At 40.5% G+C, this 26,129-nt stretch overlaps 1 protein-coding gene across 13 annotated transcripts in view; it reads left to right on the top strand.

Annotated features, from left to right (window-relative positions):
• Nucleotides 1-26,129, top strand: part of ANK2 (ankyrin 2) — a 258,299-nt gene that overhangs the window by 47,468 nt on the left and 184,702 nt on the right. For 7 of the 13 annotated variants that reach the window (XM_072861197.1, XM_072861193.1, XM_072861195.1 and 4 more), the window contains exon 1: nucleotides 6,525-6,993. The exons of 4 other annotated variants lie outside the window; for them this stretch is intronic. In XM_072861197.1, the coding sequence (XP_072717298.1) occupies nucleotides 6,871-6,993 (123 nt within the window). In that variant the 5' untranslated portion in view covers nucleotides 6,525-6,870. Of the gene's footprint in view, nucleotides 1-6,519; nucleotides 6,994-26,129 lie in introns of those variants that run through there. 2 more of the 13 variants (XM_072861186.1, XM_072861187.1) reach the window with 2 other exon arrangements.

Below are 26,129 nucleotides of genomic sequence, written 5' to 3'. Positions count from 1 at the left end.
GTTGGACCACTTGTCTGTGGCACTAGATGGTAGCTGGGGAGCAGGCAGGATGAATGGAGACCCCAGCAAGCTGCCCTACTCTTGGCTGTGGGTAGCCTCTCTTGTGTTGTCAGCAGAGCAGAGATCGGGTTGGCAAGCTGTACCTGCCAAAGATGGGGCCCTGCATGGGCGAGTGGCTGAGCCCCTTTGCAGCAGATCCAGCAGATGTAAGTGTGGTGACTAGGAATTGCGAGGAGGGAGCCTGAGGAACACGCTGCGCAGTTTGGGAGTCGGACGTGGCACATCTGCAGCACCTTCCGGATGATCCCTCGCCTCTTTCTTTGCATTAGTAGCAGCTTCTGCCCCCACAAGATCAAAACTGAACGCAATAATCAAGGACGAAAGAAGGTAGGGCAGGAAGGCCAGGACAGGAAGGAATATGAGAAGGCTCATTGCAGTGTTGAATTAAATGATTGTGATCGTGATCCAAAGTCTGTTTAAATCAATAAAATGTCTGTTGTTGCCCTTAGTGAGCTATTGGGTGAGGCCCTGTTTGTCTTAGTTAAAATAGAATGCGACGTCAATATTTTCAATCAATATGAAAACTAAAATAAGTGGAGTGATATTTAGAATTAACGCAACTTAGCTGTCATCAGAAAGCTGCAAAATGGGCACTCTTACCAGAAATGTCTATCTCTAGTTTATTTAGGATTCTGATGAAAAAAATACACTTCTTGAATTGCCAACTTTGGCGCAGCTGGAATGTCTTTACCTCATATTTGGGATATTTATTTAAACTGGAGGCATCGGTCTCTGAAGGGCTTTTCTAAATCCTATTCTCGGTGTTCAGAAAGTTGGTGGTGTGTGCAAAGCACTGCTTTGTCATGGCAGACCTTGGATAGGAATAAAGGATGACTGCAAGGACTTTTATGATGTGAGAATGGTAATTATTTGATCTTGCCTTCTTTGCTGGTCTGTAAGCGCTTGCCTCTGACAATTGTACTTTGAATGTGTAGTTAAGCTGCAGAACTCTGCCTTAATATGTCATGGATGCTGGAAATTCAGGAGGTTCAGAGAGAGGCTGAACAAGTTCAGGGAAAACAGCCTGTGAGGATGACTATGTAAATTGAAATGTCTAGCACAGATGTCCATCAGTCTGAAACGACCAGAAGCTGGGAGAGTACTGGCAAATATCATATATGTTTGCCCTCTTCTACCCTTTGCTAGGTATCTGATTTTTGGCCACTGGTGGAGACGGAAGACTTTGGTCTCATCCCACAGTGATTGCTCTTATGTTCTTAGGAGCAAACATGTAACCATACTATCTCAGTTTCTTCATCTGTAATATATGGAAAATTAATTTTATAACAGTAGATGAATACTTTCACTAACTCTTTCAAGATGAAGGTAGCTAAGCAGTATCTTTTTTTCTGGAGTAATTATTAATTACATGTCAAGTTTGTCAGTGTTGAACTGAACGCCTTCAAGACAGAAACCCGCTGTGCAAGGCAGGGTATGGTATTGCAAATATTGCTGCATCATCTGTGATATGTTTTTAGTACTGACCGCTAAACGTGTCAGGGCTGTGAATTATACCCAGGTGGTATAACAGAAAAGAAGAGAAAGAAATTAAGACTGGTCTGATTTATGTCTATTAACATGCGTGCCGTAACTTGCCCTTTTTCATTTCTTGTTATGTGTTGCCTCTTTTCAGTTAATAAAATAGACGGAATCAAGGTACAGAAAAAAGCCAGAACAGAGTTTTATATATCATCTCTTCAGCACCAGATCAGTGACACTAATTTCCAGCCTAGAGCTTTCTGGAACACATTGTCTTCCCGTATTCAATAACACGAGAATGAGAGAGTGCAGAGCCTTTTTTTAAACCTTAATATTTTTTCTTTCAGGAAAATATAAAATGAAGCCTATACAGTATGGCTCTGTGATTGCTAACTCGCTTCCAGGGTTATTGTACCTTTAGAATTAGGACAATTGCGACTGTGTGTGAGTAATAAATACAAGTGTGAATTAAACAATAAGTGAGACAGGAGGCAATTTATAAATGTAGGGTATACTTTCACAGTTACCTTAGTGCTTTTACTTTCCATAAGAATTATTTTGCCTTTTTTTGTAGGAATATGTAATTCTGTGGATATTGAAATGGCTGAATATGCTAATATCCACAATCCATCCAAATAATTTTAAATAGTTGAATTAAGTACAGTGTTACACTGCTCGGGCACTCCAAATACTTTTGTCCCTATCAAAAATATTCCGTCATCTCCATCCTCATCCCTCAAGAGGAAGCGTTGAGAGATGAGTTTTCTGACCAGAGGGACAAGGATGCCTACCTCTGACGTTTAGCCTGGCTAGAATAACAACAGAGAGGGTAGGTCGACATCTGTGCTTGTGGGTAGGGGTGAGCTGATTCTGCAAGTCAGTGCTCTCTGGTTTCTAGGCCACTAACAGCTGTGCATGCACATCTCCAAGCCTGGTCTAACGTGTCCTGCCATTCAGCAAGGAGGAGAAGTTTAAATCACTGCACAGCTTGTAAGGACAAGATGCGGTGGTGGTTGTACGGTTGCAAAATAACACGTAGATGTACTTGTTAGATACTACGTACAAGTTAGGCAGTGCATGACCTAATTCCTGTACAGAATTGCGATCTGCCTTGTCCAGAAGGGTCTTCCACAACGCTAGACAAGAAGTTGAATTGCCCAGCTTTCATCCCTACCAAACTATTGCCTGGGACAGCCCTTTCCCATTTTTAGCCGTCTGAAACCCATTTTGATTTTCAGCCTATTTCCTGAATGTGCTAGCAGCTTAGAACTGGAAAGAACAGTCTCCATTCTGGCTGGAGGCATGAAAGGCTTTTCCCACTCCATCGCTGCCTCCCTTTTTTTTGTAACTCTGGGAAATGATGAGAACAGATTTGAGGCCCACTTTTTTGGCATTATTTCTAGGCTTGGGTTTAACTTTGTTTTTGCACTGCCCACCTGATTTATGTGGAGAGAACCTCATCTTTATGAGATGGACCCCTGTTAGTGGATATGCTTCAAGGAAGGATACTCACTTATTTACATCCTCTCCTCTTGTACTCAATTACTGTTGCTTTTCATCCAGTAGGTTTCTGTGGACAGAAAATGCTCATTTGCTCAGCAAATCATGTGTCTCTACCTGAAAGCTGGCACTTCAACCCAAGTGCTGATCATGGCTGTGGCTAATAAAGCACTGCAGTGCAGAAGCTTATTGTCTCAGCTGGTGGGTCAGGTTAAAACAACAAAACCTGGAGACTGTGAAAGGAGGAGATCAGGTCAGGAAGTTAATGCTTTATGCCGATTGGTAAACCAGGCAGATAGGAGCTGAAGCCCTCGTTAAGCACCCACACATCTGTGGATCTCATGGTGCGGTTAGTCGCTCGGAGCCTATTCACAAATCACGCAGGACACTGTACAGGTTGAAGTCTTACAAGCTTTATTATCCCAAATGGGAATTTGTTGAATCTCACGAGTTATGTATTTCTGCATTCAGAGCTAATGATGACAAATGCTTTTCAGAGAAAAACCACCCTTTTTCTGGTACTGTGTTCTTTTTATGTTATCGTGCATCTGCCCACTCTCCCACTCCCCTCCTACATACCGTTTGTGGCAGCATCACTGTATATTCTCTTTTTCTTATGTAGCAGCTTCACAATACGTTGTCTATGTTTAGGGGGAAATTGCTCAGTCTCCATTTTTACTGAACAGATCTTGAAAATTTAATCTTCAGACTGATGTCTGCAGAAGGATTTATTTTTAAGATCTGTGTACGCAGGGCAATGACTAGCCACTTTCTACTTTTGTTAGGAAAATCTTTCAATCTTAAAACAGAACACTTCTTTCCTGCAAGGACATTAGCTGTGTCAAGTAGTAAGTGATACATACTTTATGTTCTTCTCCCCAGACTGGATATGTTCTTTCCAAAATAATCTATTGAAAATTACTCTTTTTTTCTTTTCTTCTTCTTCTTTTTTTTCTTCTTTTTTTTCTTTTTTGCCACATGATGATGACATATTTTTACATCTCTGAGGTTAGGGGGAAAATGTTTATGGGACATAATGGTAAACTCATAGAACTGATCTGAAGTTCTTCTTTGCCAGCGATCTTCTAAAGAATATTTGCTATTTCATTTTGTCTTACTTGGCACCAGTTGTTCAACTCAAGCGTCTGATTTTTTTTCTCTTGTGTAGCATGGGGCTACAAAGTACATCAAGTCCTTTACTAACTTGTAAGTGAGTTTTCTGAAAGAGTAATTATTTGAGACTGAGCTGATGAGCCTGCACATATCAATCATCAAAAGATGACAAATTGTTTAATAATCATGGTTCCTATAAACCCTCCTGTGTATCAAACCCTATTGTGTGCACCACGTACCAGGATTTAAGCATTTAGTGGCTTAAGGAAACCTTGAACTGTGATTTAGGGAAATCATGAGACCAGGATTTTTAAGTGTGGTTGCCTGTGATTTGGTCTTATTTTCAAATTTCGCACTAAAGATCCCACGAAAAGGTTGGGAGGATGAACGCTTTCCCACTGTATCAGGAAGGTAGAGTTCTAGATTGCCAGCTGTTTGTTTCTGGTTTACAAGTGATGCTACCTGTGAGGTTCATACAACGTTAAGAAGGCAAGGCAAGCTACAGTTCTATTAAATAATCCAATTTTCTCCTTTATTTTATTCCTTTGGCTGCCTCCACCTGCCTTACTTCACTGGTGGCTGTTGCTGCAGCTACTGCTTATGTTTTAGCCATTAGTTTGTGTAGCCTAGTTTCTCACAGATGGGAACAACTGTGAGAAAATCCGCCTGTATGTACAGAGGAGCCGGAAAAAAGGTTGGCTGGCACTCTGCGCCCTGCTTCTTCTGATGTCTTCTTCCACTAGAGAAATACATTTTTGATTGAATGCACAGATCGCTGTCTCAAACACAAAAGAGGTGCCTGTTTTAAAGATGCCTTTATAGTGCTTCGCAGTTTCCATATGCAAGTACTTGGTGAAAATTTGGTCTTCGAAATTTGTGAAATTCGCAAAGTGAAACCTTGTAGTAAAAACTCAAGCCATCAATAATGACCAGTTCCATGGTAATAATAAATGGTCTTGGTCTATGTGAACTGAAAACAATTAAGTTCTGTGGGTACAAAAATAACATGAGGTTGGGATTAGGCCTGGTCTGTGAGCTATTGTCACATGAAGAGCTCACAGGACATCTGTTCCTGATTTGGTGGTGCTGTGCTATAGTGAAATCCATGGTGCTCGGGTTTAGTGGCCATTCAGTCAAAGTCAGCCTGAAGTCAAGGAATCTACTGCCGAGAGAAACCTGGCTAAGGGGATTGTTTCTTTGATTTGGTGATTTTTAGTGCTGCCGTCAGTGACTCCCATATCCCTAGCTTCTCTGGGGTGGCTAACCCAGGGATGCAAACATCTCTGCTGCGTCAGAGCATCGCAGTCCTCCTCTCCCTCACGACCTGTCTGCAAGAGGCCGGATCAGTGGTGTTGGAGGGAGTTGAAATGTGATCAGCTGTCCGCCAGGGACTGGGACTAACGCAAAGGTTCTTTTTATCTACACGTGTCCTATTTTGATGAATAAATGCTTGACGCTAATAGTGATAACAGTTACCCAGGGAGGCGGGAGTAGAGCTTTGATATGCTGGTTTTAGCAGGGGGATAAGCAATGAGGGAATGACAGACCCATCTGTCTCTGATATTAACGCTATAAATTAATGTCCCAAACCCAAATGATATTTGGCGGGGGGAGAAGGGGGAGACTAATTAACAACATGTTGTCTCTGTCTCTTTTGGTCTCTGTTGGTCCACAGCTATAATCATTTTCCATCTGCAACACAGGGCTTTGTAAGTTGTCTTAGGAAGCATCTGAAAGCAGCTTTTGGCATTGAATAATAATGACCAGCACACTCGGTGGTTTATTTTTTACCTCCCCGGAGTTGAGCTGAGCGGGGCAGGCTGAGCCCAGATTACGCTGTGTGCTTCCCCGAGCAGCGTCCCCCTCCTCGCTGCGTTTGGTTCGCTGCTTAATGCAGCTCTCCTGATGCAGCCTCACGTGGCTGCATAAAGGCACAATGAGGACTTGAATATTGCAAGCTGTTTCCAGGCGGCTCTCCATGCTGCCTGCAGGTGAGCAGGCTGAGGCTGGTCTCTCTGAGCCTGGCAGCTTTTGCTCCTCGTTTCCTATCGACCGACTCAGCAGTAAGGGAAGATCGTGAGGAAGAGAAGAGCAGGAAAGCATATGCTGGGCTCCAGCACAGACGGTCGCAGCAGCAGCAAGTCAGTAAGTCAGACTGCACCATTTTCTTCTCACCCTGCATAAAGGCGATGTGAGAAGCTGAAGGGAGCTGCCCCCTCCCCCACCTGGTGGTGATGCTGAAGGTGGAGCCTTCCTCCCAGTCAGAAGACGCAGCCTATCTGGAGGAATCCCAAAAGACCTTTCCAATTTGGTGATGTGTGTTTAAAGGCCGATTTTTCTTTTTTTTTTTTTTTTTTTTTTTTTCCCCTCTTTACTCCCCAGCGAAGTCTGAAGCTCGTCTTCGCTTGCAGTCGCAGCCAAGCTGAGGCGGTTTCAGCCTGCCAGCAGATATTTGCCGGCTGCTCTCTGGTTGCGTGTGCGTGGCTGCGAGCACTTTCGCACATTGCGTGTGTGGACGTGGCTCTCATGCTTCTGAGTTACGGGTGCTGCAGAGGCTGGAGCAGAGCTGTGACCTTTTCTGGGGTGCCGGAGGAGGAAGAGTGGATTACACCGTGAAGTTCTGGCTTGCAGCCAGTGCCCTTGCGGAAAAAATAAATCACCTGGATATCTGCGTGTGGTGGAAACGGCTTCCTTGGAGCTGGTGTTTTCCTCTCCAAAATGGCTCATGCAGCCGCTTCCATTAAAAAAGTTCGAGAGTCTGAACTGGAAGAGAGGGAGAGAAACCTTGAGAAGGAAAGGAAAAGGCAGCGGAAAATCTCTAGGGCAGATCGGAAACGCAAGGTATGAGGGGAAAACCAGCCCCTTTCTCCCTTTTTCCCCCCCTACCCTTCCTCTCTCTGTGCAGCACTTCACATGTTCATTGCCATGTGCAACGCTCTCCCCTTCATTTTCCTAACCTTTCCTATCATATTTCCCATTTGCATCCCTTCCCATCCTCTCTGAGCCCCACTGTGGACTTAGCCCAGCTGCAGTGAGATTAAAGGGCTACCAGTCATGGCAGTCCACAGCTACACGGGGAACGTGCAAATAGAGATGGCCATTGGCACACCAGTATTGCCGCCTTCCCTTTATCCCCAAAAGGGCTAGCGATGCATGGCATGGTTCAGGAGCCGGGTGTTTCGAGCCTCCGGCTGACCTGAAGAAGTTGTCAGGGAGGGAGGTGGCTGTGTTTGTGCTTTGCAGCATGAAGGTGCATTTCTGTACTTCATGACAGTATTTTTCCACCATTTCCCATTTTTAGTTCCAGTTCCCACATCACCAGCAATGCTAAATGCTGCATGTAAGACCTGGCTTGAGGTGCTAGGCGTATCAGCCGAGTCGTTATGCAGTTAGGTATCAGTATCTGATCCGGGGCTAGCAGCCGTGATTCAGTGTATTTACACTGCACACTGCAGGTGTATTTTTCTAGCTAGGGCCTGAAACACAAGTCTGCAATCTGTTGGGTGTTCTGCGTCTGTTGCTGGTGGCAATCTTTGATTTTGTTAAGGCATATCTATTTAGATGTTTCAGATTTGGGGGAGGTTTCTCCTAATTTATAATTAACTGTTGTTTTCCTTCTGTGTTAGAAATGAGGAATGACATCTCCGATTTGCCTTGAGGGGAAAAAAAAAAGAAGAAGAAGAAAAAAAATCAATAGAGATGATTTATTTGCCAGATCACTCTCTAGATTCCAAGGACACAAATAATATACAATAGTGGAGAAAATATTAAAAAACCTGAAGCTTCTGTTCAGGTTAGCTTTAGGACTATATTACATTGGGAGTGCCTGTGTTAATGCCTCCTCATTGCCATTTCTTTTCTCCCATCTCAGGAATCTCCAGATTGTGGTATGCATTAACTCATTCACTGACACCATGTTTTGATCCATTCTTTATAAATTTCTTCTGGAAAGGGTAATATCAAGAGACATAATCTGTCCTTTTGTTTTCTTTTGTGCTACATTGCATGTAAACACAGATCTCTCTGTAAAAAGGAAAAGAGCAGAATCCAGTAATGTAATGTTTGAATTTACAGACCCTTTTGGCAAATCTCTAGGATTCAGAACCCATCTGCTCCCTTGGCATACCTGAGAAATTTTGAATTCATTTTATATTCAATCTTATGGATTTTCATATTCTGAACTGCATGACTGAAATAAAATTACCGAGACTGATACCTTTGGGACCTTTGGATGCGATCACCTTGACTTTTAAAAGGCTCACTTTGCAGACTTCCTTAAGTTGTATTAGAATTCTCTTTAGCAAAACTAGAATGTCATTTCTAATGTATGCAGTGCTCGGATGCTGGGGCAGAGCTGCTTGGGGCAGATTGTGATTACTAACCTAATCCCCTAAATGGGACACTGCAGCATAAGGTAGTTTTTGTGATTACATTTTTGATTGTGGAATTCTCTGCAAAATAGCCTTTTTAAAAAATTTATTTAGTATGTGGATGTCCTTGCTGGAGGGTCTTTTTTTCATGTTTGCTCAGCACCCATCTCAGTTTCTTCATCACAGCGTGTGTTGTTTTTCCTGATTTTCGCATATCCTATTTCATCAATGCGTTTGATTCAAATGTGTATTCTACTACTTTAATTAAAGCTGGATAGAATTAATACTGCCCCTTCTGCTATCTCTTTCCCAGAGCGCTGCATATCCCTGACTGCAAGTAGACAGGCTCAGGCCGCATTCGTGTTAGTAATAATGTATGGTGATGCAGGCTGCTGACCGGATTTGCAGATCTAGGAAACACCAGTAGTCTTTGCTTAGAAAATATGGAGAATACCTTAACGTTGTTTGCTTTACTTCCTTTTTCATATTCAGCAATGGCCCTCGCTCCTGTCTCCCTTTTACTGCGGCTGTACCTTGCTGTTACGTAAACAAGTGCTTGTCTGCACCCTAAACTTGCCTTCAGATGGTACGGGTGTGCGTTAGGCTGGGCAGCTTCCCTCTAGCTCCTTCTGCATGAGACATACAGCAACACAAGTATGAGTTCGTTTACGTTTGTATGCATACGTGCTCATACTGTGCAGAATGCAGAGTGTAGAACAGATTAGATATATGAATGTGGATACACACACACTCATATACACAGTATATATAATATACGTTATATATAATATTTGTATTTATTCATCAATTTACGTGAGATACATATATTTACATATATGTCACTTAAATTGCTGAAGAAAAAGAAATTGTTCTACTGCGAAATGTGACTGTCTCCTAGCAGGTGCAGAGCCCTCTCAGTTTTTGTTGACTTCCTTGGAAAATGGAGGCTATGAAAAAATTGTATGTGCAGGCCCATGAGAGGCAAAATATAAATGAATATGGTTTGATTGCTCTCGGCACTTAAAGTCTTTCTACGTATGGGGAATACGGTCCCAGTTTTGTGATTTATTTAAAAGCTATTGAATTGCAGTGACCAGATTTTCAGTACAACAGAGATCCATTTTGATAGTGAGAGGGGGAATATGCTGATGTAAGGTATTGTGAACTGTCTTTTCAAAACCTCATTTGGATATATGCCATATACCGATACATGCTGTACGCATGAAGCACTGATTTGGCCTTGGGATGGAAACTTTTTCTCTGACCCTGGAACATCCTGATTATGCAAAAGAGGATAATGAAGGGCCATGACTTGAGCTCTTCCACTCTGCCAGCATATTGGGCATCTATTAATACTGTCCCGTGCTTCTCCTAGCTTCGAGGGATGCTGCAGGATGTGAGATCTTTGTGGCTTTGCCTCTTCTTTTGAGTATTTTGCTTAATGATGTTTTGCAGCGTAATCATCATCTGTCATGGTAGCAGCATTACAAACCATGGCTGTAGCTTCTGTGCTTCTCGGGTAGGACCAGAATCTTCTTAAATGTCATCATGTCTGCTACTTGACATAGCTCTGGACAATAACAACTCCCTGGCCATTAGCAGAGCTGGGAAAAGGGCCAGCATTGGCAGCATTCTTGCTCAGATGATGTCTTTGCAGTCCTTAGACATTTGTAGTTCTTTAACAGAATTATTCCACGTCCAAAAATTGGAAAAAGGTGTTTGCAGGCCAAAGGCAAATTTCAAGACCCTCTCCTGCATTCTTTCTGAGACTGACTTGATTGATTTTTAAAACCAGTTGACAAGAGTCAGCTCTGCTCATCTTGCATTCAAATGGGAAATTGTCACTTTTGTGCGTGCAATCTTTTCTTGCAATGTTGAAAAACACATACTGATGCAAATACATGTATGTAAACAAAAAAACCCCAGCGGTCTGAATAGTTGCATGGATACCCGAATGTATCAAGAGCATTAAAAGCCAGGTACTAACAGAGGAGGTGAGCAGCTTAAAATATGTAGATTTTATTGAAATTTAGGCATGACTAATTCCATTATATCTAAATTCAGGATACGTAAGGCCCAGCTCCACTTCCCTCTCAGCATCTTAGGAAATAGCTGAATACGGCTCATCTTTTGCAGACTGAGGAGAGGGAAGTGGTGCGATTACATGATGGTCACTCACTGAGTCAGCAGCAAAGCTAGAATTACAGCCTTGGAATCCAGCTTCCCAGCCCCTGGCAGTATGTAACACACACTTGCTTTTCCCTGTCTAAAATACTCTCAAAGGAGACAGACCTTCCTGTCTTTGCATGTGACAAGTGTTCAAAAGATTTTAGAAAACCCACAAAAAAGAAAACCCCAAACCAAAAAAGCTGTTACCAAAAATTGATTTTGCTGCCAAATAAAACTGATTTTTGAATGTACAAATATGGTAAGCTGATGCCTGTTACCCTTTTACCGTCAGTGATGAGGACAGAGTGTGACCTCTGGGCTCTACTAGCAGTAAGTGGGCATTTATTTAGTGTTTAAATACATGGTTTTAAAAAAGTGTTTTAAACTTTTATACCTTTTTTAAAGGCCAGCCTCAGGAGTTCAGCATCCTTTAGCATAAAATGTCCCACAGTATCTGGAATATTCACCATTGCTCACCAAAAGAGACTGGGAAACAATTGCATCTCAGTGAATTTTGTCCTTCACTTGACGCCCTAAGCACTGTCAAAGCTCTCTCAGAGCTGCTGCTGCTAGGCAGTATCTGCAGAAAGACAAGGGTGGAGGGTGAAATAAAGAGTTGCTGCTGTCAGCAGAATTCAGGTGCGTATGGGGAAGAGTCAACGTTCAGTAAATGGCTTCCATTGCCTAGCTGTGGAAGACAGGGACTGAGTTTTCTTTGTTTTCCTTCAACAGCAGACCTTTTTTTGCATTACCATCTTCTTTTTCACAAACTGAATATCAGAAGGAAATCTCACGTTACAAAATTCACATAGAAAATGTCACATTTGTCTCGGAACCGGGTGGAAAAGCCCATTTGAAATTCAGGCGTACCTTCGGCAGGGGAAGTGGGTATCTGTCATCTGGTGCGTGGGCTCTGCCCTGAAGCTGGTAGCCACAAAGTTCATCCCTTTGGAGAGGGCCAGAGCTTCAGTGAGGAAGGGAGGGCATGAAGGAATTAATGAGTGCTTGGGCGTGCTAGAAAAAGGTATCCCAAGGAGGAAGTCATGTGGAGGTATAATTCTTCACTCTTGGTCACTCCTGCTTTGGTTCATGGATGCCAAACAGTATCTCCCCCAGCGGGAACATGCCGCAGGATCAGTATAGAGTTTGTATTGGGCTAAGGAAGAGAAAGAAAGAGTCTCGCACTGTTTAACCTCTGTATGCTTAAAGCTTTCAAGGTTTATTGCAGCTTTAACCTACTGTTTTTTCTTTAGCACTGAGTATGACTTATCTGTTCAATGTTCTGTTCGTTGCCTTGGCAAACATCTTCGTGATTCACTAGAATTTCTAGATGTTTCAAATGCCTTTTCATCCACAAAAAAAAAAAAAAAAAAATCCTTTTGGTGTTTCCTAACTGAGTGTTTGTGTAGGTGGTGCCTATTCCTGATGCCCTTTGAGCACTTACCTTCTGTATCTCAAACTTCTGTTTTCATTACGTAGGTATTTCTTGGCTTGAAAGTAATACCCCACTGTTTGCTTCCTTGTAAAATGGAGCTTCTTTTGATGACACTGCATTTCATAATAGATTGGTATTTGCTGCTTCAGTTTCTAGGTGTCCTATCCAAGGGGTGATATGCACGTGACTGCAACACTGCCAAAGCTTGCAAATACTCGGCTGTGCCAGCACTCCCACTGTATTTAATGTGTGTGTCCTGTTCAGTCCATCTTTCTCAGGCGAGTTAGCTACTAAGTTCACTGTGGGTTTAATCTTAAATGAGGAAAACCAAGTGGGGCTCTAAAATGATGGCTGATTAAGCTTTGTTCACCTTTCTGCAGATATGGAATGTTACCGTAGTGCCAAGTGTCATCATTTCTCTTCTTTGAGACTTTTGCACTGCTTGCCATAATTAAACTGGGAACTAATACACAATATTCTGAAATAAAGCAAGCCAGGGGTTGTAGTAAAGACTAAAGATCTCTAGTTCCCTTACTTCCGATGGGAAAGGAGCAATCTCCACTACAAGTTTAAATTTGCTCACCTTTATATTGTTGTCTAACCCTACTGTGATTTATGTGTGGTTTTTAAATTTAATTTCCTCGGTAATTTTTGAAAGACAAGATTTATTTGGTCTTAATAAATCATATGTAGACAGTATTTCAAAATACAGATCATTTACCTAAGTGAGGTTTTGGTATCTTGAGTAAATACGCCTCTTCACAGCTTTAAATTGGAGTAATCCATACCTGGAATACTGGAGAAAATATTGTCTCAATAGATAGGATCGTGGGGTAGGGTAGTAGGTAGCTATCATGAAATGAAGATAGTGGTGATACTTGCGTCTTGCATATTTAGTGAAGAGAAGCATGCTTGGGCTTGGGCCTAGGGCTCATACAGTACACACGTGGCACCCACTGGTACTTGTCCCCTCTGGCTCATCGGCATGACGGGCACACGAGCGGTCTGAATCTTAAATCCTCTCTCACTCCCTGCTAGTTGTGCAGGGAGGCATGGGGTGAATGAGGGAAACTGAGCTATATTATAATCCTTTCACAAAGTTTGTAATAGTTTTCCCTGTTATTTCCCCCACAAGAAGATGGGGCAGGAGCAATACTTGAGTGGAGGACATCTGACTTACTTGGGCCTTCAGAGTTGCTACTTGGTTGGCAGCTTGTGCACCACTCCTTGCTGGTAGCTGGGGCTACAGTTCTCATCTAGCCGTGAGAAGACGGTGCCATAAAAATAGGTATATATATCTCCTCGCTTCTTTTTCCCACCTTCCTTCCCCTGATGGAGATAAACCATCAGGCTCACAGCTCCATTGTGTTAGATACTGTACACAGGAGGAGGAAAATGTGTTCCTGGCGTGCTCAATCTATCTTTTTGCATTGTAAAGCTTGCTTGATGCAATCCAATTTAATGGCATACAGTTTGGATTTTATGGCTGGATTGACTCATAACGTGATTGTTTCTGTAAAGTCATGCAAGTGTCCAAAATGCCTAAGCTTCATCTCTCACTCCATCTATTTCAGCAAAAAGAACTTTTGCTGAACTTTAAAAAGAGCAACCAAGAGAGAGGAGAAATGGCAGCACCTGCCTACGGTGACTCCACCTATCCTGTTCTCTACAAATTTAACAAGTGTGGATCCTGCCTATCAGGAGCTATGAGTGATTAAAAAAATTGAGAGAGCGTTTACACATTGAAGGAAATTATCCCTGATAAACTTTTATGGCTTTTTGTTTGGGTTTGTTTACCTTCTCGTAAAATGTCTTGTTATGTCCTTTACGTGGGTGACATTTTGTGCACCACTGGAAGAATTATTACGTTGTGTTTGGGCAGTTTTGTGTTAAGCAATTAAAAAAAAAAAGTGTTTTAAGGGAAATTTTACAAATGGAGGTCAAGAGCTAAGAAAGTAATGTAGATGTCAGATGTTAAACTGTGAAATGTCAAGCTTTTAGGAATCTGGCTTCTGTAATTTAGCCCCTCAGGCTTTTCCATTGAGCTCCTGGGGAAAGTTTGGCACCTGAAGTAATAGCGGCATATGAGCATTGAGAGATCGTACTTTAATGGCGAGACTTGGAGCCGTGCCCTGGTGTATATATTTGCCAACATATAGGGCATCCAGAGTGTGGAAACAGCCAGTGTGTCCATAAGCGGTATAGTAGGATTATTGCCATTCGGGCAACGGTTCTGTCCCTGAGATGGTGCCCTCTCCAGCAAAGACTCGCAGCCCAACTGGAGCGCGTTTGTGGGGATTGGGAGTGCGGGAAGCATCATGGGCTGCATCTGCCCTGTGATAGAAATTGTTTTTCAGCCTTTTCTTTGCGCACGCACGCATTAGTATTGCTTCAGAATTTAAACAAATGTGTGTTTATAAATATGTATTCCTTCGTCAAGTGTCTATTTGAATTTCTTCCTGTTTAGTCAACGTAGTGAAGATGGGAAGAGGCATTCAATGTATAGTTTGAGATGCTGTCTGATATTTAACTCCTGTATGGTGACTTTAAAGCAGTTTTAAAACTACTTGAGTGCTAATGCCTTGTGAGTGAGTTATTGTGTAAATTGGAGGTTAATGAGGTGACTGGCAGTCAGCCCTTCAAGTCCTGGTTGTATTCAAATAAGAAAATACAAATTTAGGAAGTGGTCTTCCTTAGTCATACAGCGTTATACTGAAGATATTGTGAAGAATAGGACTAAGCAAAGCATAGATCTGCTATCAGTAATTGAGGATTTTGTTGACTAACGTAACAGAAAACTTTGCCCTTTAAATATTTTTCCATACTCATTTCCAGAGACCTGAACTTGTCTGTATTTAGAAAAAGAACCCCGGATGTCAGAGTGAGTTGTCAGTTGTAGGTCAACAACATCCGTCCTGTAGCATTTTTCAGGTGTGATGAAAACCCTTTGCTCCCCATAGGAGCTATTCATGTCCTAACAAAATGGTGTGTAAGCTCCTGAAGCTACTTTTATTTTTAAGACTTTTTTTTTTTTTTGCATTTTTGTGAGCTTGTCATCAACTTTATCCAAACTTAATATTTTTTTCTTCCTCAGAATTTTGGCGAAATACTACAGCTGATAGTAAAACAGATTTCCATACCTTATTGACTTGACTCTCTATGCTCACAAAGTATCTTTTGTGTTATTTTTTGAGAATGTAGGTGTTACTTGAAGTTTTTTTTTTAAAATAATTCCTGTTCTCTGCATTGATCCCAAGCAATTCCTTTTGTGCAGTCATTGTGGCACTGGATAGTTTTGTTTGAATGTCTGACAAGCTTCTCTTCCCTGACTGGAAGCTTCTTTAGCGGAAGATACACAGTTTGCAAGAACTGCTCACCTATACTTCACTACGTCTGGATGAATGCTCCTGTTAGCAACCTGTTAGTAATCCTTTAGCTTTAGACAGCTAAAATCAACATTTTTTTTTTCCACACTAGTCTGTGGAGCTGTCCAGGTGTAAGCAGTAGATATTCTACACTGTTGCACGATTATATGCAGTATTAGAGCATATAATACTGAAATCTGACAAATGTAATTATGTGAATTTCAGATGGTTCACCGAGTTGGCACTGTACAAGGTGCTAACATGTTGGCACTGTTCAAGGGTTTTCTTTCAGTAATTATGTACCGTAATACTGTCGCTACTGTAGCAATAAGAGGCAGTAACTAGGATTTACCAAACAACAGAACTTCAGGCCCTGGTCAGCTAACGGAGAATAGTTACTGCTCAGCAAGTACTTTCCAATTTTGCTGATGAATGTGGGTACCGGACATCAGAGCTGCCGGGGGGAAAGGAAGTGCTGCTGTCACCCGTGTTTCCAGGCCAGGTTGACTCAATTCCACTTAGTTAAGTCAGGCAACAGTGTAAGTTATCTCTGTTTTAGCCTCTGCACAGCAGGGTCTCCACAGATTTAATATTAGCTCTGTTTAGTCACTGTTGGGAAGAGGTTCTTGAAATAAGAATGTTGATCTGTCTCATTATAAAACTTACATTCTTGCACCAAATTAAAAAAAAACAACAAACAAACTTTATGTAACAGAAAAAGAAAAAAACCCAATACTTTTCCAAAGGGCAACTATTTCTTTTTATGTTGCTCATGGAAAAAATTACGTACGGATAGATACATTTTGAAAGTATTTTGGTAGAGTGATATGACTTTGCAGGAGGAATTCAGTAAAATTGAAAACGCTGATGTGAGCCTTAAATGGACGTGCCAAGCTGCTGTGCGCAAAGCAGGCTTGGCTTTAATGATTATGGAATGATTTTGCAAAGTGGCATTTGCTGGAGACAAAAAAGTGAATTAGATTTAAAAAAAAAAAAAAGTTATTTTGACCGGTCAGTGGCAATAGCAACTGATGTAGAGCAGCAAAATTTTTCTGAAGAAATGCATAGAGACTCCATAGCAACTAGATCAAATATGTGCTATATTCTAAATACCGTTGCTGTGTTCTCTGTGAAGAAGCCAGCCTTCACCCACTGACACCGCACCCACGCTGTCTGTGCTGCTCTCCCTAATTGCGTTTGGCAAACGGCAACTTCAGCAAATGACCGCTGCATCAGGGTTATTTTTAGGATGACAAAAAATTCCCCGAGTTGTATTTTATTTCCTTTTCTTGATTACCATAAGGACCACACAAAAGCCTGCAGCATTGTCTGAAAGGTAGATAAACCACTCAGTCACTTCTTTGGTAATAATTTATTTACTAACTTCTCTTTCCTCAGATACAGGCACTAGCAACGTGTACTTTAATAGAGCTGTTTCACTGAAGCAGTGCGTGGTATTAGCCTGGTGAATGATGAGGCCTTGAAAAAGGTTTCCCAAACAAGCGAAATCGGAAATAAGTAATAGCCATGCACAGAGGTAGCTCTGTAGCAGAGCTCTGCATTGCAGCATGAGTTCTCCCAGGCTTAAGGAACGTGCTTGGCCAACTTCCCCCTATTGCTAAGGGAGCCTAGCCCTTAACCCATTTGTTTTAGTATTTGATTATCCTCCCCGTGCCTGCGATGTGGCATTGCTGATGAAAATGCAGTTACGGAAGGAGTGCGGACAGCATACGGTTATTTGCAGAGGTAAGGTGCCAGTACAACTGATGCAGGGCTGTAGGCTCCTGTGTAGCTTGGGGTTACACTGGCATTTGTCCCTGCAGCATTGGTTTTTAACTGTTGGCACAGTGCTCAGATGAAAACCTTAGCGCATGTTTGCTCTTAGCAGTGCTTGGTAACTTAATTAAAATGGAGGAACAAAAGGAAATTCTCTAAGGGCAGCTTAGGAGGAACCAAGGTATCGCTTCAGTTTATAACGTGGAGGTAGTAGAAAAGGCTAATTAACATCAGTTTTCTGTTGATCTCAGTTTAGCCAATTTGTAAGTCATCTGGGTGGATTTAGCAGTACATATTCCTTTGTTTTGAGCAATAAACGATCATTATTTTGTAGTCTCTACATAGTTGTAGTAACAATCATTGGTCCAGAAGCCTGAAATGCAGAAAGCGGTATTTGATCCTTTTTTAATGTAGCTGGTCAAACCAACTTTAGTATGCAAAGTTAATGTTATGAAAACAGAACACTTGAGAGGAACCAGCCTCCTTCTGGGAAAGGTGTTTGAGATGGACAAGGATAATTTAGAGATAGGGAACTGTAATTAAAGGTTATAAAAGAACACTTGATTTTATAACAATATAGAGGATAATCTTAACTCATTGAAATCCCTGAAAGATTTGCTAATGATTTCAAGAGATCTAGGATTTTTTCCAGAAGATTTCAAACAGGAGATAATTCACCTCATATTACATAACCATCTTAGTGCTTTATATTTTCAAATGTAATTTGTGAACATTTGTTCAATTTCTGTAATATAGCTCTGTGGTGGAAAGAGGGATTGTTTATGGTGGAAAATAATGTTAAGCAAATATACCTTGAGGACCAAAATGTTCTTAAATTAAGTCTGATGTTCTGTGACCCGTCCTGTTCAAATCACCATGGTGTTGGCATGAGGAGAGCTTTGGCGTTCTGAAACTATTTATAAACTTAACAGGGTTCTAAAGATAATGATTAAAATAATTAGAGAAGCAGAAAGAGCTTGAAAATCACAAATGGAACTGCAGAGAAATTTGCAAAGGCAGAGGGATAAAATGAAGGCAGTTTTTCCCAACACCAGGAACTGGAGATGTTCATTTGCTGTCAATGTAATGCCTTTTGAAGAATGACTATGATTGCTTCAGCCTCGCAAAGGAGCTAGCGCACTTCTAACCCATTTGAATATACATTCTAAATATTCTTCTCTGGTTTTACTTTTGAAAGTAATTTTCAGTAGTTGAGATCCTTCAAATCAATGGTCCTTTACGTTTGCTTAGGTAACTCTATTAAGCAGTTCAGGAACGGCTATCTGAAATACAGTTTGCTGCCTATTTTAGCTTATAGTCTCCTGCTACTTCATAATAGCATATATACAACTAAGAGGGATGCAGTCCCTACAACGGCAAGATGCTTGTTCCAGTTGTATACGAGCTCCTGTGATAGTCATTTTTTATACAGAGAGATAAATGTGATACACATTTTGGTTCATTTTTGTGTGTGCTGAGGTTATGTAAACTGTATTACAACTTCTTAAATTGTTATGTAGTCTCTTATATCTTTGCATTCCTTGAGATTATTCATACAGAAACTTGCTGGTACTTAACCCCTCAGGGTTTTGTTGGGGTGGGAGACCCCTGTTGTCAGTGAGAAATAGGATCAGAGAATCAACAAAAATCTTCACTTCTGAAATACTGCTTTAGGGCATCTGTGGCTTTACTTAGGATATTTGTGCAAGTGTTAAAAATAGGTACATCTTCACTGTGCAAAGATAATGCAGCGTCAGGAGGTGGTCACTCATTAAGCAGGAAGAAGGGTCAAAGTTTTGCTACGTGTAGTTTTTGGTTGACACGCATACAGAATGTTTCTGTAGAAACCATCCTGCAGTGGACACACAGAGGAGTTATTCTAATAAATATAAAATATTGTAATTAATTTTTAAACAATACCTTTAGTCCTTTTTTAATGTAGGTGAATATTCAAAGGAGCCATGGAATTGTTGAAGTGTCCAGCTGAGGAATATTGGAAAAACATCTGAGTCATTTCAAAAAAGCAATTGAGAAATTGTGCACAAGCTTCTGCCCCGATAGCATAATGTTAAAGATGTAGGTCAGGGTGTTGTTTAGCCCTTACATGAACAGAATTTCTACTGTGTAGAGTGAAAGCTTGATTTTGCAGAGATTTGGAAGAAGTTACTAAGTCTTCATCATCACGAAAGGTGAAATATGGTCCTCGTACTCCAAAGCAATTGCATAGTCCTGCAAAATTGGAGCCGTAGCCATTTTCTTTTCAGAGTCAGGGAGAAGGAGTTTTGGTTTCCTATTTGTGACGTTTTCACTCCAAGTCTAAGAAAAAACCACCCCCCAAATACTTAAGAAGTGACTATTCAGTAGCAGGCTAACATACTTCAAATTTTTAATTATTCTTACACCTTTGCTTTCTTGCATTTTCTCCTATTCTTCAACATAAAATATTCCGCATTAGAAAACTGAAGGTTTTCCTCATACTGTACTAAAATTGGCATGTTCTTCCTTGTGATGAGTATGTGACTTTTTGTACTATATAGCTTACGGAGGGAGCTTAAGAAAAAGGGGAAAAATTCTCTGATTTAAAATGTGCTTTTAGAAACTGTACATGTAATGTAATGTGGAGGGGGGGGGAAGAAAAAGAAAAAAGCATGTATTGGAAACATCCTACGTAGACAGAAATGTCGATGGCCTCACTGCTTCCAGAAGGACTGAGGATGCCTGACCGTTGATCGACGAGGCTGTGGGTTGTAGAGAAGCCGGCTGACAGACCTGCCACGGGATTTTCCTTCTTTGATTTTTGCCCATGACAGTCCCTTAGTGCAAGAGGGAGTTGGAGCAGTGACTGCGAGAGGACCGCCTGGCCAGGGAGAAACTGATCCCATTGAAATCCAAAGGCAAAGATCAGGTTGACTTCAGCGGGTGCTGGAGCAGGCTTATAGAGAATGGATAAGAATAGCCAAATATTCATTTAATCAGACAGCTGCTTCCCATGTATGTGGTGTTGATATCCTCCCATAAATGAGTCATCTTTGCAGTAATAAAAAAAGAATTTCATTTGTCACTTTGAATGCAGTAGGACTTTTCAGAACTCTCACATAGGAGGTCTTTCACTTAATATTTATTTTCCCTGGGAGATGTTAGCCTCTTCAAGTACTTTATTATACAAAATTCCTTTGCTTTAGAGTATTGTTGCATAATATATGTACTTTTACTTATCTGGGGTTTTTTTTGGCTGTTGTTTAGCCTGACATATAAATTTTTTTTTTTCCTGTTATTCTTACTCATTCTGAATGTAAAATGCAAATTCAGGTGGGAATTGTAGTCTATCTGATGAAGACCTGGGATTTGGGGCTTTGTCAGTGACCACCTTCATGACCTCAGGCTGAGGTCTGAACCTGGCTGAAGTTTGCCTTCCGTATATGTAAAATGGAAATAATTATACTTATTCTACTTTGCAATACAATTATAATACTAAGGCAAGTATTATGATTATGTTAGAATGTTTATAAATACTTACTGTTATTAACCTCTGAGAGACATTTTGCTTAGGAAAAATAGCTGCTTTACCAGAAACCTGGCAAACGGGGACTTGTCGAAATTCGTAGAAATATTTGCATCTACTGTTTCACTTTATCAGTGTTGATATAAATTGCTATACTACTGATTTATAGTCATTTGTATCTCAAATATAGAACATTTTTTGCTTTTGTTCTGAAAGATTATCTGGATTGAGTTCCTGAAGGTACAAGTCTCACAGGAAAGAATAAGTTCAGTGCAGTTCAGCCACAAAACAGGGAGTTGCTTCAAGTGAGATGGGAATCTTGGTTCCTCTTCTCTCTTTTTAATTTATTGTACTCTCAGGTAGCAGGGAGCATTATAAAGCGCAATACCAACTTCTTTTTTTAGCCAGTATAGTACAGGCTAAGGACCACTTTAGCAATATTGTTTCTGTTGATAAGTGCTTAAACAAGTCCATAGGACTTCCCTGCTCAGGCTGGTTGTATGAAGAAGTGCTACTCTCTGAAAGGAAGTCAGGTCCGGATGAATTGGAATCTATTTCTGACCCTGCCTATTAACAACTGCACTTACCTAATTGGAAACATATTCATTTTCCATTGCATGTAATTGAAATTTTATGTGTCTTCATCCCATTTGGTGTTATAAAGATGCCGTCGGAGAGAAAAGCTGGAAATGCAGTGTTGAGAGAAGGCGTCGGAGAGGGGAGTGGTTTCTGGAGGCTTGTGACCTATTTTCCATCTTGTAATTGCCTCTGGGCCAAATTTTGGTGCTCGACCATGAAGTCCGAATAAATGAGCTGCAATAGTGACAGAACAGGGCTGGAGAGAAGCAATACAGATGTGAAAAGACGCTCCAAAATGGAAGAGTGCTGGATGTCACGAGGGCCGTAACTCACCCTTGCTTGATTCAAGTAATGCTGCCTACCCTGACTCCATCCGCTTGCACGTCGGAGTCGTGGGACTTTGTTAGGGGTGGGTGGCAGAGTGGTCATTGCTAAGGGTTTCCCCGATTCTTGGGGACAATGTAGGATATATAGGATAATTCAGTAACATAATTTATTTGGTGATGATCAAATATTACAGTTATAATGTACCATAGAATTCAAAATGCTACTAGCACTTTCCTTGCCATAAGAGATTTTCATTTTGAAAGAAAAGCACGGGCTTTGTGAAAGGTCACTTTTTAAATTTTTCTGTTTCTTGCTGGCAGTAAATCTCACTGTGGTTTTTTGTATGTTTGATTTTTTTTTTTTTTGGGGGGGTGGGGGGTGTTCATTTTAACTGACATTAATAGAGTGTACTAGCATGTAATTTTGGTTCTGTCCTATTTGATGAAACTATAACCCAGCCATGACCCCTCAAGGACCGTGAAGGTAGCACAGTGAAGGTAGCACAGATTTATTTTGTATTTATTTTAAGATCTGCAACCTCAGTTTGACCAACTATAATGCCAGTAAATCCAGAGGACAAAAATGTTGACTTACAAGTCCAGTTCAGTTTTGAAGGAACCTCCTTCAAAGTAGTGCACTTTATGCGTATCCAAGATCAGAACTGGACTTTGGTTCAGTTACTCCCCTCTCTGACAAATACTTTAAATCCTAGTGTTTACTCACGTTTAAGGTGGAATCAAGCCAAACAAGAATAACAATCAGCAATTCTTGTGAGGAATTACCAGTGGAAAAATGAACAAAACAAAAACTAAATGCAGGCTGCAAAGAATGTACTGTTCCAGTTAATTAAGTCTGATTGGGTACACCTCTGGCAAATCTCAAAAATACTATATGCAGTTGTTATGCATTGGTTTCAAAAAAGTGAGTGACTTCCTCATAATGGGGACAGCCCAGCTCCCATTAAATCTATGTAAAATGTTTATGTACAGGCTTAAAGCGTTAGCCTTTTGTGTAGAAATAGTTTAATACTTTAAGCCATAGCTTTTCTACTACAACAGGACAGGTATTTATTCCGTTATGGTTGGTACCTTTTGCTATTTTGTTACGGCCATGGTTTTGTATACAGTCTTTCATATCAACATTGCCTATCTATGAATGTGTTTATACAGGTGACTTGATGATTTTGGCTAGGTAATTACTTGAATTTAACAAAACCAACACAATTCAGAGGTATGAAAAATATTAATGCCTTTCCAGATGCATTTATTATTATTCTTCTAAAGAAGAAGTCAAAAGCTCCTCATTGAATGAGCATTATGGGGAGGAGGGAGAAATAGAAATACTTTATGCTATAAAATTTCAGGTATAGTAGTTCCAGTCCTAGAAGTCCTTCTGTTCTGTACATGCAACCCAAGTGTTCCTCTTCCTTCATTGGTAACCTAGTGTGTGGAAAAAAAAATAAAATGGATCCCCTTGAAAGCGAAACACAGACTAGAAAGTGTTGGTTAGACACCGGCCAGTGCATAACAAGGCCTTTCAATTTCTTGGGCCCTTTGGATCTTTGAAGGTGGTTAATTACCTGAAAGGCCAAGAGCCTACTGGTCCAGCTGCTCTTCAACATAGAAATACTTGGACACCGAGTGAGAGTGTGCAAGTGGCGTGGGTTGGGGAACAGGAACGGGGCTGTGATGGAGGCCATCTGTGATTAGTCAAGCGAAAGGGGAAAAGAGGCAAACCGTTCACCCAAGGAGCCTGGGAGCATAGCGCACGTTCTGCTTGTAATTATGCTTTTCCTAAAATTGCACCACTGGGTTTTGAGAGAATCCAGTTCTTGTGTGGATCCTTTCAGGAAGAAGAGGCTGTGTGTTCCCCTACATAGCTTATGGCTTCCAGGCAAGCTAGAGGAGTATTCTTCATCAGATACTAGGATCCCTAGAGATATTAGACAGAGAAAGGGGGTAACTCATGTTTGCAACACAACTTACAAACCTGTATGTTGAAACCTCTTATGTTTTGTAGCAAGACAATCCCTAGAGAAGAAGAAGAATTTTGAAAGTACAATAGGATCATCATAAAATATATCCATTTGATGACAGCGTCCTTCTAGAGGGGCTGGCACCGCTGTTAAACCAAAGGGGTCTGCTTAATGAATCTTCATCATATTAAATGTAGTATTGACGTTTGGGGTTTTGTTGCTCCATGAGGGTGCTTTTGGTGTGAATCCCATCTACTAGGTGCTACTACTGAACTGCAGAGTACCTGTTAAGTTCCTCTTCTTTATTAGTTCAGAACTTTGTGTTGTTGGCTTTTAGGCTTTTAGCAGGGTTTTTTTCTTGGTTTTTTGGTTGTTTTGGTTTGGGTTTTTGGTTTTTTGTTTGTTTGTTTTTTCTTTGGTGAAAGGTATTGTCCTGAATCCATGCTTACCTGAATTTGCTAACGCCTTAACTACAAAACTAATATTTATTTGACTGGCTCTTTGTTATGTGTTTATTTCTCATAAGAATGCAAAGTCATTCTTAAAACCTGGGATATTTTGCCTCATGTTTAATAGTCGCAGTATGTGCACCATTAATGTTGTGCATATCATGGCATCATGAGTTATGAATGGCAACTAAAGAAAGTTTTATAACGTACTTAGGACTTCTCTGGAAAGAAACTTCTCAGTTTTGACATTGTGCCTCTTTGGCTCTCTTTAATTTCTAGACACTACAGTTTTTAATAGTCCTGAGAGACTACACAAAAATTTGCCTTTGTCTTTTGTCAGTTGTTCATAATCAGTCTCACTCTCACAATTTTTAATTTATACGTATTTCTGAATTGCCACAGAATTTCTTTGATGAAGACTTGGTTACAGATGATACGCTTTTCAGTATGTCCTTTGGTGTTTCTATTAATTGTATGGAGGTTGTTTGGGGTTTTTTTCTGGGTGGCACATCTAACTAGCTGATAAACTATGTGAAGATGTGTTTTCAATCACAAGATCTCCAAATGTATATTTAGAACTGTGTATATGGTTGCAATAATGAACGTTTATTTAGTTACATAGCATACTTGTTTCTCATGCTCTTCTGTCCCTCGTTTGGATGACTTATATAACTATAAGGTGCAAATTGTTGTTTGCATACAGAAACCAAAATTCTTGATTGTACTCTGTTAAAACACTTTTGATCATAGAGAATTGCTTTGGAAAGATTGTCATCTTTTATTTATCATCTGTTACAAACTACTTCAGTGTGGGAAAAGAAGTGATATAAAAACCAAGCTTTCAAATACCGTTTGTTGACATGCAATGAGTAGAGCATGTAACTTTTTCATTTCATGACTCACTCTTTCTTCAAAGGTGGGCAAAATAAGCCCTTTAGAGTTTGCTCCAAAGAGGATGTCTTTTCATCTGCACAGAAGCCTTATCAATTTGTTAAAGCCAGAGACTTTGAGGCAGTAATGCTGGATTCTGTTTTGATTCTTCAAGTAAGCTAGTCGTGTGGTTAGTTGAGCACATATAACACAAGCTGTAATATTACAGAATAGAAAAATTGCACTGGTTTATGGTTGTAGTTCAACTAAATGTAAGTCCATTTTGCACAGCCAGGTCGCTTTCAACGTCGGTACAGATATATTCAATGTATGTATGTGTGTGCATATGCGTATGTTTATATTGGTGTGCATTGACTCATATTAGGGTGTGAATTGGGGGGGATTATGTATAGTTTTCTTTCAGTGGCACTAGATAGACTTTTTTTATTCTAGTTTAACCATAAAGAGCAATTTACTAAAATAAATAGCTTAATATTCAAGATAAAAGTATTTTCTTAGGCAGATAGATAGAAACACTTGTTATATCAGATGTATTTAATGGGCCCTGAGATAATAGGCAGGCACAGGATGCAAAATAAAAAAGAAATTGAGTAAATGAACTACAGGTATGTACTTAAGAACCTATGTAATCATGTACATCAGAAATCATTAATTATTATGGGAGAGTAAAAGCTAGAATCAGGGGTACAATGCTAACCAAAAATGTATCATTCTTTGAAGATTCCCTAAGAATATGCTTTTTTTTTTTTCCTTTAATTGACAAATGTAGCAATGGAAAAAAATGTTGCATATCCATTACAAGTGATGCTCTTTCTTTTTTATACTTAAGCTGGTAGGTGACACTGAAACCTGTGTTTCTGTATTCTGTTTTCAATTTCTTGGAGCATTTCTTAGGTATTGAAGGCCTCAGTCTACTTCTTTCTATTACCAGAATGTATGCCCAGGCAGTAGCTGCCTTTGAGACGAGAGGGTACTTCTCTACCCAGTAATTTCAAGCAGTATTTAGAAAGAACAGTTTTACACGGGCACAGTTTCAAAATGTATTTAACACTAAAATAAATTATGCTTTTTTTGAGCACTTTACAAATAAACTGATTTCCCTGGTTCCACAAAAGGTCTGATAAGAATGTCTAACTTCC

The sequence above is a fragment of the Ciconia boyciana genome, chromosome 5 (assembly GCF_034638445.1).
Source record: "Ciconia boyciana chromosome 5, ASM3463844v1, whole genome shotgun sequence".
Taxonomy (NCBI): Eukaryota; Metazoa; Chordata; class Aves; order Ciconiiformes; family Ciconiidae; genus Ciconia; species Ciconia boyciana.
Note: the sequence above shows the minus strand (reverse complement) of the source record. Positions and strands in the feature narration are given on the sequence as shown.